Below are 12,381 nucleotides of genomic sequence, written 5' to 3'. Positions count from 1 at the left end.
TCTTGGTTTTGGATATTGGGGTGGTGGAGGTTGTTGATGGTGGATGTGGGGGGGGGGTGGTGGTAGATAAGGTATTTGGGGGGGGGGGTGGATGATGGGAGGGTGTTGGGATTGTTGGAGCTGTTGATGGGGGGGGGGGTGATGAGCTGGTTGAGGCTCTCAGTGTTGGGATGGTGGAGACTCTTGGTTTTGGATGTTGGGGTGGTGGAGGTTGTTGATGGTGGGGGGGGGGGGTGGTAGATAAGGTATTTGGGGGGGGGTGGATGATGGGAGGGTGTTGGGATGGTGGGAGCTGTTGATGGGGGGGGGGGGTGATGAGCTGGTTGAGGCTCTCAGTGTTGGGATGGTGGAGACTCTTGGTTTTGGATGTTGGGGTGGTGGAGGTTGTTGATGGTGGATGTGGGGGGGGGGTGGGGTAGATAAGGTATTTGGGGGGGGGGGTGGATGATGGGAGGGTGTTGGGATTGTGGGAGCTGTTGATGGGGGGGGGGGGTGATGAGCTGGTTGAGGCTCTCAGTGTTGGGATGGTGGAGACTCTTGGTTTTGGATGTTGGGGTGGTGGAGGTTGTTGATGGTGGGGGGGGGGGGGTGGTGGTAGATAAGGTATTTGGGGGGGGGGTGGATGATGGGAGGGTGTTGGGATTGTGGGAGCTGTTGATGGGGGGGGGGTGATGAGCTGGTTGAGGCTCTCAGTGTTGGGATGGTGGAGACTCTTGGTTTTGGATGTTGGGGTGGTGGAGGTTGTTGATGGTGGATGATGAGAAGGTGTTGGGATGTTAGGGGAGGGGGGGGTGGATGATGGGAGGGTGTTGGGATGGTGGGAGCTGTTGATGGGGGGGGGGGGGGTGATGAGCTGGTTGAGGCTCTCAGTGTTGGGATGGTGGAGACTCTTGGTTTTGGATGTTGGGGTGGTGGAGGTTGTTGATGGTGGATGTGGGGGGGGGGGGGGTGGTGGTAGATAAGGTATTTGGGGGGGGGGGTGGATGATGGGAGGGTGTTGGGATTGTGGGAGCTGTTGATGGGGGGGTGGATGATGGGAGGGTGTTGGGATTGTGGGAGCTGTTGATGGGGGGGGTGATGAGCTGGTTGAGGCTCTCAGTGTTGGGATGGTGGAGACTCTTGGTTTTGGATGTTGGGGTGGTGGAGGTTGTTGATGGTGGATGTGGGGGGGGGTGGTGGTAGATAAGGTATTTGGGGGGGGGTGGATGATGGGAGGGTGTTGGGATGGTGGGAGCTGTTGATGGGGGGGGGGGGTGATGAGCTGGTTGAGGCTCTCAGTGTTGGGATGGTGGAGACTCTTGGTTTTGGATGTTGGGGTGGTGGAGGTTGTTGATGGTGGATGTGGGGGGGGTGGTGGTAGATAAGGTATTTGGGGGGGGGGTGGATGATGGGAGGGTGTTGGGATTGTGGGAGCTGTTGATGGGGGGGGGTGATGAGCTGGTTGAGGCTCTCAGTGTTGGGATGGTGGAGACTCTTGGTTTTGGATGTTGGGGTGGTGGAGGTTGTTGATGGTGGATGTGGGGGGGGGGGTGGTGGTAGATAAGGTATTTGGGGGGGGTGGATGATGGGAGGGTGTTGGGATTGTGGGAGCTGTTGATGGGGGGGGGTGATGAGCTGGTTGAGGCTCTCAGTGTTGGGATGGTGGAGACTCTTGGTTTTGGATGTTGGGGTGGTGGAGGTTGTTGATGGTGGATGTGGGGGGGGGGGGGGGGGTGGTAGATAAGGTATTCGGGGGGGGGTGGATGATGGGAGGGTGTTGGGATTGTGGGAGCTGTTGATGGGGGGGGGTGATGAGCTGGTTGAGGCTCTCAGTGTTGGGATGGTGGAGACTCTTGGTTTTGGATGTTGGGGTGGTGGAGGTTGTTGATGGTGGATGTGGGGGGGGGGGGTGGTGGTAGATAAGGTATTTGGGGGGGGGGGGTGGATGATGGGAGGGTGTTGGGTTTGTGGGAGCTGTTGATGGGGGGGGTGATGAGCTGGTTGAGGCTCTCAGTGTTGGGATGGTGGAGACTCTTGGTTTTGGATATTGGGGTGGTGGAGGTTGTTGATGGTGGATGTGGGGGGGGGGGGGTGGTGGTAGATAAGGTATTTGGGGGGGGTGGATGATGGGAGGGTGTTGGGATGGTGGGAGCTGTTGATGGGGGGGGGTGATGAGCTGGTTGAGGCTCTCAGTGTTGGGATGGTGGAGACTCTTGGTTTTGGATGTTGGGGTGGTGGAGGTTGTTGATGGTGGATGTGGGGGGGGGGGGTGGTGGTAGATAAGGTATTTGGGGGGGGTGGATGATGGGAGGGTGTTGGGATTGTGGGAGCTGTTGATGGGGGGGGTGATGAGCTGGTTGAGGCTCTCAGTGTTGGGATGGTGGAGACTCTTGGTTTTGGATGTTGGGGTGGTGGAGGTTGTTGATGGTGGATGATGAGAAGGTGTTGGGATGTTGGGGGGGGGGGGGGGTTGGATTATGGAAGGGTGTTGGGATTGTGGGAGCTGTTGATGGGGGGGGGTGATGAGCTGGTTGAGGCTCTCAGTGTTGGGATGGTGGAGACTCTTGGTTTTGGATGTTGGGGTGGTGGAGGTTGTTGATGGTGGATGTGGGGGGGGGGGGTGGATGATGGGAGGGTGTTGGGAGGGTGGGGGCCCTCGGTGGTTGGACTCCTGTGTCTAGTCGGGTTTTCTGCCACTTTGGAATAGTTTTGTAATTTCTCTGGGTTTTTGGTGTAATGACATCACTTCCTGTCAGTATCCTTTTATGATTTCCTGTCTGTGGGTTGTGGGGGAGGGGTGTTTACCTGTCACTGACCACCATCTCTCCATTCCCAGCACTCCCCTCGGATCTCCAGTATCTCCCGGAGGAGAAGCAGAGGGAGCCGGACCCCGATATACGCCGGATGCTTATCGAGTGCCTGCAGCTGGTGAGGGACCTCGGGGGCGTGGTCTGTACACAGGGTGGGGTTATTCTAGGAGAGCCATCCACCTATAAGAAGGAAGTTGGGTTGTCCGGGTCCTCAGGAAGGCGATAATCGGGATTCATAATCAGCAGAGCTGCCGATAGGAGCAGAATTAACCCCTCGCTTGTCACACATCTCCTGGGGGGAGGGTCCTAAACAATCCACACCCACTGGTCACTTTCCTTGGAGGGAGGGAATAGTCCATCTCTGATAGGGGAGGAGCGGTGTGTGGCCCCGGCTCAGGAGGTAAGTAGAGGAGGAGCCGCCTCCTGAGGGGGGAAGTCGGCAGTTGTGGAACATTCCGGTGTTTCCTGCCATCGGGATAGGACTGCCCTCACCTTACCCTCCCCCACCGTCTGTCTTTTTATTGGTTACAATGAGATGCATCCTGGAAACAAAGACCGAGGGGGTGGAACTGGGCAGGAACTCTCTGGCTGACCTGCCCACTTTCCCCAACATTGGTTACGCCCATAAATTTGGCTTTGGTCGGGGGAGTAAATCTACAGGGGGAGGTCTTCTAGAAAGGGGGCGGCACAAGCGGGTTTTCAGCAGTTTATTGGATATCGGTCGTCCAATCAGCTCCTAGTCCGACCAATCAGAATCCAGGCCGGGGAGCAGCTGTTGTGATGTCCTGAGGAGCCTGGGGGGAGGGGAATTTCCTATCCATTAAAAAGCCCCTGGGGGTGATTGTAGACCATGAGGAGCCTGGGGGGAGGGGGAGGGTGGTGCTGTGTGGGGGAGGATAATGATGAGTCCTAATTTCCTCCCCCTCTCCCCAGCTCTGCGCAACCCGGGAAGGACGCGGCACCCTGAGAGAACGAGGAACCTACCTGATCCTTCGATCGCTGGACTGCTGGGAGACGGAACCCGCCCTGAGGAGGACCTGCGAGAAAGTCATCCAGGTCAGTTATATGGGGGAACTCTGGGGCCCCGGCGGGGGAATGACTCACGTACCGCACAGCTCCCGGGCCCCTGGCGGGGGAATGACTCACGTACCGCACCGCTCCCGGGGCCCCGGCGGGGGAATGACACACATATCGCACCACTCCTGGGGCCCCGGCGGGGGAATGACACACATATCGCACCGCTCCTGGGGCCAGGCAGGGCAATGACACACATACCGCACCGCTCCTGGGGCCCCGGCGGGGGAATGACACACATATCGCACCGCTCCCGGGGCCCTGGCGGGGGAATGACTCGCGTACCGCACCGCTCCCGGGGCCCCGGCGGGGGAATGGCACACATATCGCACCGCTCCTGGGGCCAGGCAGGGCAATGACACACATACCGCACCGCTCCCGGGGCCCTGGCGGGGGAATGAGTCGCGTAACGCTCCCGGGGCCCCGGCGGGGGAATGACACACATCGCACCACTCTCGGGGCCCTGGCGGGGGAATGACTCACGTACCGCACAGCTCCCGGGCCCCTGGCGGGGGAATGACACACATATCGCACCACTCCTGGGGCCCTGGCGGGGGAATGACTCGCGTAACGCTCCCGGGGCCCCGGCGGGGGAATGACACACATATCGCACCGCTCTCGGGGCCCTGGCGGGGGAATGACACACATATCGCACCACTCCTGGGGCCCCGGCGGGGGAATGACTCACGTAACGCTCCCGGGGCCCCGGCGGGGGAATGACTCACGTACCGCACAGCTCCCGGGCCCCTGGCGGGGGAATGACACACATATCGCACCGCTCTCAGGGCCCCGGCAGGGGAATGACTCGCGTACCACACCACTCCCGGCAGGGGAATGACACACATATCGCACCGCTCCTGGGGCCCCGGCGGGGGAATGACTCGCGTACCGCACCGCTCTCGGGGCCCCGGCGGGGGAATGACTCACGTACCGCACCGCTCTCGGGGCCCCCGGCGGGGGAATGACTGACGTACCGCTCTCGGGGCCCTGGCGGGGGAATGACACACATATCGCACCGCTCTCAGGGCCCCGGCAGGGGAATGACACACATATTGCACCGCTCCTGGGGCCCTGGCGGGGGAATGACTCACGTACCGCTCTCGGGGCCCCGGCGGGGGAATGACACACATACCGCACCGCTCTCGGGGCCCCGGCGGGGGAATGACACACATACCGCACCTCTCTCGGGGCCCCGGCGAGATAATGAAACGCATACCACACCGCTCCCGGCAGGGGAATGACACACATACCGCACCGCTCCTGGGGCCCTGGCGGGGGAATGACTCGCGTACCGCACTGCTCCCGGGGCCCCGGCGGGGGAATGACACACATATCGCACCGCTCCCGGGGCCCCAGCGAGGGAATGACTCGCGTACCACACCACTCCCGGCAGGGGAATGACACACATGCCACACCACTCCCGGGGCCCCAGCGGGGGAATGACACACATATCGCACCATTCTGACACACACACCGCACTATTCTCGGGGCCCCAGCGGGTGAATGACACACATGGTGCGGTTCTTTGGCTCTCATTGGCCCCTGTAGAGATGTCGGTGACATGGGATGTTTTTCTCTCTCAGGTTCTGATTGGTGACGAGCCGGAAGCCGGACTGGAGAATCTTCTGGAAGTGTCGGTCCCCCCCGAGGTTCAGGAAAAACTTAATCGTCTGGATGAAGAGGAGGAGAGAGAACTCCAGCAAGAGACCGCCATGTGACCTGACCTGGGAGGAGTCCCACAATGTGGGAGGAGACTGCTTCCCGCCTCTGGAGAGTGGGAGGAGACTGTTTGCTTCCCGCCTCTACACATTCTCCACGAACTCTGTAGACCAGAAATTTCCTGATGGATGAAGAGAGAAGTCTCGGCTCTGTGTGCCGGGAGGACGATAGTTCTTCATTATTCACCATCTCTGGGAGATCATACTGGTTTGGCCCTCACCCTCCTATGGGGGGCCCCCTAGCTCGGCCCTCGTTCTCCGGCAGTGACCTGAAGTCACATTTGTGGTCACATGTATCCATGTTGGTGGTAATGTTGGCTCTTGGAGACAATATGGACACGTTGGTGAGATCTCTGGTAGGGTTGAGCTCGGGGTCAGTTGGTAGTGATGTCGGCTCTTGGAGACAATCTGGACACTTTGGTGAGATCTCCGATAGGGTGGAGCTCAGAGTCAGTTGGTGGGAATGTCGGCTCTTGGAGACAATCTGGACACGTTGGTGAGATCTCTGGTAGGGTGGAGCTCAGGGTCAGTTGGTGGGAATGTCGGCTCTTGGAGACAATCTGGACACATTGGTGAGATCTCCGGTAGGGTGGAGCTCAGGGTCAGTTGGTGGGAATGTCGGCCCTTGGAGACAATCTGGACACTTTGGTGAGATCTCCGGTAGGGTGGAGCTCGGGGTCAGTTGGTGGTAATGTCGGCTCTTGGAGACAATCTGGACACGTTGGTGAGATCTCTGGTAGGGTGGAGCTCAGGGTCAGTTGGTGGTAATGTCAGCTCTTGGGGACAATCTGGACACGTTGGTGAGATCTCCGGTAGGGTGGAGCTCAGGGTCAGTTGGTGGGAATGTTGGCTCTTGGAGACAATATGGACACGTTGGTGAGATCTCCGGTAGGGTGGAGCTCAGGGTCAGTTGGTGGGAATGTTGGCTCTTGGAGACAATATGGACACGTTGGTGAGATCTCCGGTAGGGTGGAGCTCGGGGTCAGTTGGTGGTAATGTCGGCCCTTGGAGACAATCTGGACATGTTGGTGAGATCTCCGGTAGGGTGGAGCTCAGGGTCAGTTGGTAGTAATGTCGGCTCTTGGAGACAATCTGGACATAGTGAGATCTCTGGTAGGGTGGAGCTCAGGGTCAGTTGGTGGTAATCTCGGCTCTTGGAGACAATCTGGACATAGTGAGATCTCCGGTAGGGTGGAGCTCAGGGTCAGTTGGTGGGAATGGCGGCTCTTGGAGACAATCTGGACACATTGGTGAGATCTCTGGTAGGGTGGAGCTCGGGGTCAGTTGGTGGGAATGTTGGCTCTTGGAGACAATCTGGACATGTTGGTGAGATCTCTGGTAGGGTGGAGCTCAAGGTCAGTTGGTGGGAATGTCGGCTCCATTGTTCAGAAGACACAAGAAGGTCCTCTGCAGAGCTTCTCATACCCGTCCTCCGGTTTCTCTGCATCATGTGTTGTGTGAGGTCATCCTTGGGTAAGTCGCTGCCGGGAAAGTCTGGGGGCCGAGGGCCATCATCCAGAAGAGATATGACTGGCTGTGAGGGAGACCACGCCCACCCTCACGTCCCTGTGAGATCACACCCACCATGTTGCCCCTGTTGGTGGAGGATGGTGGCAGTGGATGAAGACTAGAGGCGGGGCTTTTTGTCTGTTGGCCAATAATAAATAATTTTCATTAAAAAAATAAAATGTTTTAAAACCTGAATGTGGAGGTTCTTCTGTGATGTTGGGGGGGGGGGGGCGGCGCAGGTCTGGTGTGATCTTGGAAGCAGTGGTGTATACATGGTATGGCCGCCATGGAGGGGCATCAAAAAAGGCCCTCCCTGCATGGAAAAAAATTACCACCCGTCGTCCTGCGGCCACCTCCTGCACTAATATAGCCCTGGTGCTGGCATGGCACTTTACTTGCAAGTACTGTTTGGCCTGGCAGTGGGTAGGAGAGTGACAGACTGCCCCCCCTGATGAGTGCGACTGGCCAGACCGTCATTCGGTAAGCTCCGCCTACCCTGCTCTTCGCAGCTTGTATTTCTCTCCGAGCGCGTCAGTGATGTCACGACTCACATGAGGTCTCTGAAGAGGAGGACTGACTGAAAGGAGACTTGGATGAAGGCAGCAGGTACTACTTACCGTACTCACAAAAACGTACCTATCGCCACCATCATGTGCTTAATATCTGGATGAAATAAATGATAATTCTGCGTAGATATCATAAAGTGATTTGTGGAATTAGTACCTGCTGTTGTAGAAATCACGTTATTTCTCATATCTATGGCCTTTGCAAAAAAAAGGATTTTTGTACTCACCGTAAAATCCATTTCTCTGAGTTCATAGACGGACACAGCCTTCATTGACCTTAGGGTTATGCTTCTTCCTACCAGGAGATTTAGGCAGAATTCTACAGCACTTAAGGTGTTAAAAACCTTTCCTTCATGCCGCTCCTCCCAGGGGGTGTGGCTCCCCCAGGCATAACCCACACCCTGCTCTAGGAGCCTCAGTCCGTAACAAGCAGTACAAACCAAGGAGGGGTGGGTGCTGTGTCCGTCTATGAACTCAGAGAAATGGATTTTATGGTCCTTTTTTCTCTTTCGTTCATAGACGGACACAGCCTTCATTGACCTTAGGGACGTCCCCAAGCAGTGTCCAAAAATTCGAGGGGTGGGAAAAATAACAGCAAAAACAGGTTACACCCCAAACAAAAACCGGAGTTACTCAACGGAGGAACTCCAACTGTAAACTGCCGCCTGTAACACCTGCGGCTGAAGGAGGCATCAGAAGATGCACTCACATCCACCATATAAAACTTTGAAAAAGTGTGGACCGACGACCAGGTCGCAGCCTTACACACCTGTAACACAGAGGCTTGGTGTCGGAAAGCCCAGGAGGCTCCAATCGCCCTGGTCGAATGCGCCGTGACCCGAAAGGGAGGCGCCCGCCCCTTCAGGGCATAGGCCTGAAGCACAACCTGTCGGATCCACCTAGGAACGGTGGCCGACGAGACTGCCAGGCCCTCTTGTAGGGCCAGCCACCGACACGAACAGTGAGCCCGACTTCCGGAACGGAACCGTAACATATAAGTACACTCGTAGGGCCCGAACCACATCCAGAGGATGAGAAGTGGCCTCCTCTTGGCATTTCGGCCGAGGACATAAGGATGGAAGAAAAATATCCACATCAATGTGAAAAGCCGAAACGACCTTAGGGAGAAAAAACGGCTGCGGCCGCAGCACCACTTCATCCTTACGGATGACAAAGCAGGGAGCCTTGCAAGACAAGGCCGCCAGAACAGACAGACACCCGTCTGATCGAGGTAATTGCTACCAGAAATAAACAAAAAACCTCCTGAATGTCCTCAAAGGGAGCATCCCGAAGCACTGAAAGGACTAAATTCAAGTCCCATGGGGGTAATGGAGGGCGCACCGGAGGGGCCACCTGCCAGACCCCCTGACCCAACGCACGCACCCAGGAGTGCGATGCCAAGGGTCGCTGCCAGTAAAAACAGCCAGAGCAGAAATCTGACCCTTAACCGTACGTAAGGCGAGAGCCGGAACCACTCCCTGCTGCAAAGACAGCAGAATCCTGTACACAACGCATGTACGAGAGTGCCAGTTCATCTCCCCACACAGAGAAGTAGGCCTTCCATGTACGAGAGTGCCAGTTCATCTCCCCACACACAGAGAAGTAGGCCTTTCATGTACGAGAGTGCCAGTTCATCTCCCCACACACAGAGACGTAGGCCTTCCATGTACGAGAGTGCCAGTTCATCTCCCCACACACAGAGAAGTAGGCCTTCCATGTACGAGAGTGCCAGTTCATCTCCCCACACACAGAGAAGTAGGCCTTCCATGTACGAGAGTGCCAGTTCATCTCCCCACACACAGAGAAGTAGGCCTTCCATGTACGAGAGTGCCAGTTCATCTCCCCACACACAGAGATGTAGGCCTTCCATGTACGAGAGTGCCAGTTCATCTCCCCACACACAGAGAAGTAGGCCTTCCATGTACGAGAGTGCCAGTTCATCTCTCCACACACAGAGAAGTAGGCCTTCCATGTACGAGAGTGCCAGTTCATCTCTCCACACACAGAGAAGTAGGCCTTCCATGTATGAGGAAAAAACCTACGTGAGGTAGCCTTCCGTGCAGGCAGCACGGTAGAGACCACCGAGCCCAATAGGCCTCGGTCCTTAAGCCCCTGGCTCTTAACAGCCACGCCGCTAAGGCCGGTGGCTGTGAAACAGGGTGGAAGATCGGACCCTGTAACAGAAAATCAATTCCCAGGGGAAGACGCTAGGGGGGCGTCTGCCACCAGACGCACCTGGTCCGCGTACCAGAAGCGACGCGGCCAATCTGGGGCAATCAGGACCGATAGAATCCCTACAGCTTCCACTCTGCGCAGCAGGCGAAGAAGAAGCTTCCGAGGAGGGAAGGTGTAAAGTAGGCGACAGTGACCCCAAGGAGCCACCAACGCGCCTGACGTGTCCACCCACGGGTCCTTAAACCTGGCCACAAACCGTGGCACCTACCGATAGAGACGGGACGCTAGAAGGTCCACGTCCGGAGTGCCCCACTTTCGGCACAGACCCCAAAACACCTGCGGGTGGAGAGACCACTCTCCTTGGCCCAGTGCAGTGCGACGTAGGTAGACGGCTAGCCAATTCCGTATTCCCGGAATGTACCCAGCCGATAGAGCCGGAACGGACCCTTCGGCCCACCGAAAGGATGTGCGCGACCCCCGTTGCTGCAACAGAACTCCGTGTGCCTCCCTGATGATCAACCTACGCCACGGACGTGGTGTTATCGGACAGGATCCTGACCGGTCGGCCCTGTAGATCACCTGGCAAGGCAAAGCTTGATTGCTCGGAGCTCAAGAACGTTGATCAGTAGGCAGGACTCCAGTGCCCCTGGGCTGACTGGGCGCCCCTCCCCAACCGGAGAGGCTGGCATCCGTCGTGACCACTGTCCAGTGGCCTGCAGAAAAATGACTTTCCAGGCCCGAAGCACCGGAAACGCCAGCCACCACACCAGGGGAGACATGATCAGATGACTCAACTGAATCTGGTAATCCAGAGATGACGGAAGCTAGTCCCATCGTGACAGCAGTTCCCTCCGTAGTACCCTGGCGTGGAATTGGGCATACGGAACCGCCTCGAAAGAGGCCACCAACGGACCCAGAACCTTCCTGCAGAATCGCAGAGATGACCGCTTCTGGGTCGGCAACTGCTGCACAGCAGATAGCAGAGTCTGAAGTTTTTCCGTTAGGAGAAAAACACTCCCGCCCCGGAGGAATCCAGGACTAGTCCCAGGTATTGCAGTCCCTGAGACGGAATCAACCCTGATTACAGGACAATCCAGAAACCAGCCGAACACTCGGAGAGCCTGACATGTGATAGACACGGCTCCACCAATGCAGAGCTCGAAGAAGCTCGTAGGAGAATGTCGTCCAGACATCCCATGATAACAAACCCCCGCTGTCACAGCCGGGCCAGTATCGGGACGAGCACCTTGGCGAAAACCCGCTGAATGGGAAGGACACCATTGAAAATGGCCCCCCCGACCGCAAAGCACAGAATCTCCGGTGGTTTGAGGATATGCAGGTACACGTTCATGACATCCAAGGATGCCAGAAAATCCCCCTGATGAAGTGCCGCTATTACCAAGCGAATCGACACCACCTAAAAGTTTGCACCTTGACAAAACAAACGAGGGACTTGAGGCCCAGGATTGACCGGGCCCCATCCTCCGTGGGGACACAAACAGAATGGAGTAAAAACCCAGAGACCGTTCCAACGAGGGAACTGGCACAAACACTCCCCTGACCAGAAGATCCTGGACAGCCCCTGACAGAGCCAACTCGGCGAACCGGAGGAGGCCAGAAGCCGGAGGGAAAAAACCTGTTTGGCAGACAAGAGAGAAACTCAATCTTGTACCCCAAGGAAAATACTTCGCAATGCGAAGCCAGTCTCCCACCGAGACACGGGCGGGAGCAGACCTTCAGGCGGAAGCAGGTATGTCCGCAGACTTGTTAGGCATGCGGTATCAGGTGCGCTGCTACCCCGCAGCGGGGATTCAAGCACCATGTAGACCTACCCCCACCGCACAGGGCGAGTGAAAAAAGCTCGGAGGTAGGCAAGGAGGGTCCTTGTACAGGGCGAGGTCCCTAGCCCTTCCCAGACTGTGGGAACAGCATGCGCTTACCACCCGTGGCATCCTCAATGATGCCATTCAGGGAAGTCCCAAAAGGACCGTTCACCCTTAACGGCCATCACCAAGGCCACCTTAGACGTCCTTCTTCCAGCTCCTGCAGCAGGAGCTTCGCCCTTTTAGTCGGGGCCCCACCACCATGAATAGGGAGCGGGCCACGGCCTCCACTCTCCTATCAGCGGGATCCTGAAATGCAGGAGCCCCTTCCACAGGCAATGTGGTGGCCTTGCGCAGTCTGGACACAGGGGGGTCCACTGGCGGAGGAGAGACTTAATTTTTTTTTTAAAGCCCCCCCCAAGGGGGTAACGGGTTGCAATGTTTTTTGACAAACTTTTTGCGGTGCATCCCATTCCTTGTATAACATATTGTCCAAATAAGGAACACAAGGAAACCCTTCAGCGGTGCGTGGTAGTCTGCTGGTACTGACACGGAGGTGTCTCCGCCACATCCTCAATTTTTAGAGTCTCACGCACCGCAGAAACAAGAGCTCCAACAAATTCTTGCCAGCAATTGACTGCAGCAGAGTCATCCTCACTATCCATAAGGGTTAAACCCGCAGCCTCTGACATAACAGAACCAGAACAAAACAGCGATTCTGTGTCAT

At 57.0% G+C, this 12,381-nt stretch overlaps 1 protein-coding gene across 1 annotated transcript in view; it reads left to right on the top strand.

Moving 5' to 3' along the window:
* Positions 1-7,285, top strand: part of HGH1 (HGH1 homolog) — a 37,902-nt gene extending 30,617 nt beyond the window's left edge. The window contains exons 4-6 of the mRNA XM_040334345.1: positions 2,816-2,907; positions 3,723-3,845; positions 5,447-7,285. Of these exons, the coding sequence (XP_040190279.1) occupies positions 2,816-2,907; positions 3,723-3,845; positions 5,447-5,581 (350 nt within the window). The 3' untranslated portion in view covers positions 5,582-7,285. The remainder of the gene's footprint in view (positions 1-2,815; positions 2,908-3,722; positions 3,846-5,446) is intronic.
* The last annotated feature ends 5,096 nt before the right edge of the window (positions 7,286-12,381 follow it).

The sequence above is a fragment of the Rana temporaria genome (assembly GCF_905171775.1).
Source record: "Rana temporaria chromosome 5 unlocalized genomic scaffold, aRanTem1.1 chr5y, whole genome shotgun sequence".
In the NCBI taxonomy this organism is placed as follows: Eukaryota; Metazoa; Chordata; class Amphibia; order Anura; family Ranidae; genus Rana; species Rana temporaria.
This window is presented reverse-complemented; position numbering and strand designations above follow the sequence as displayed.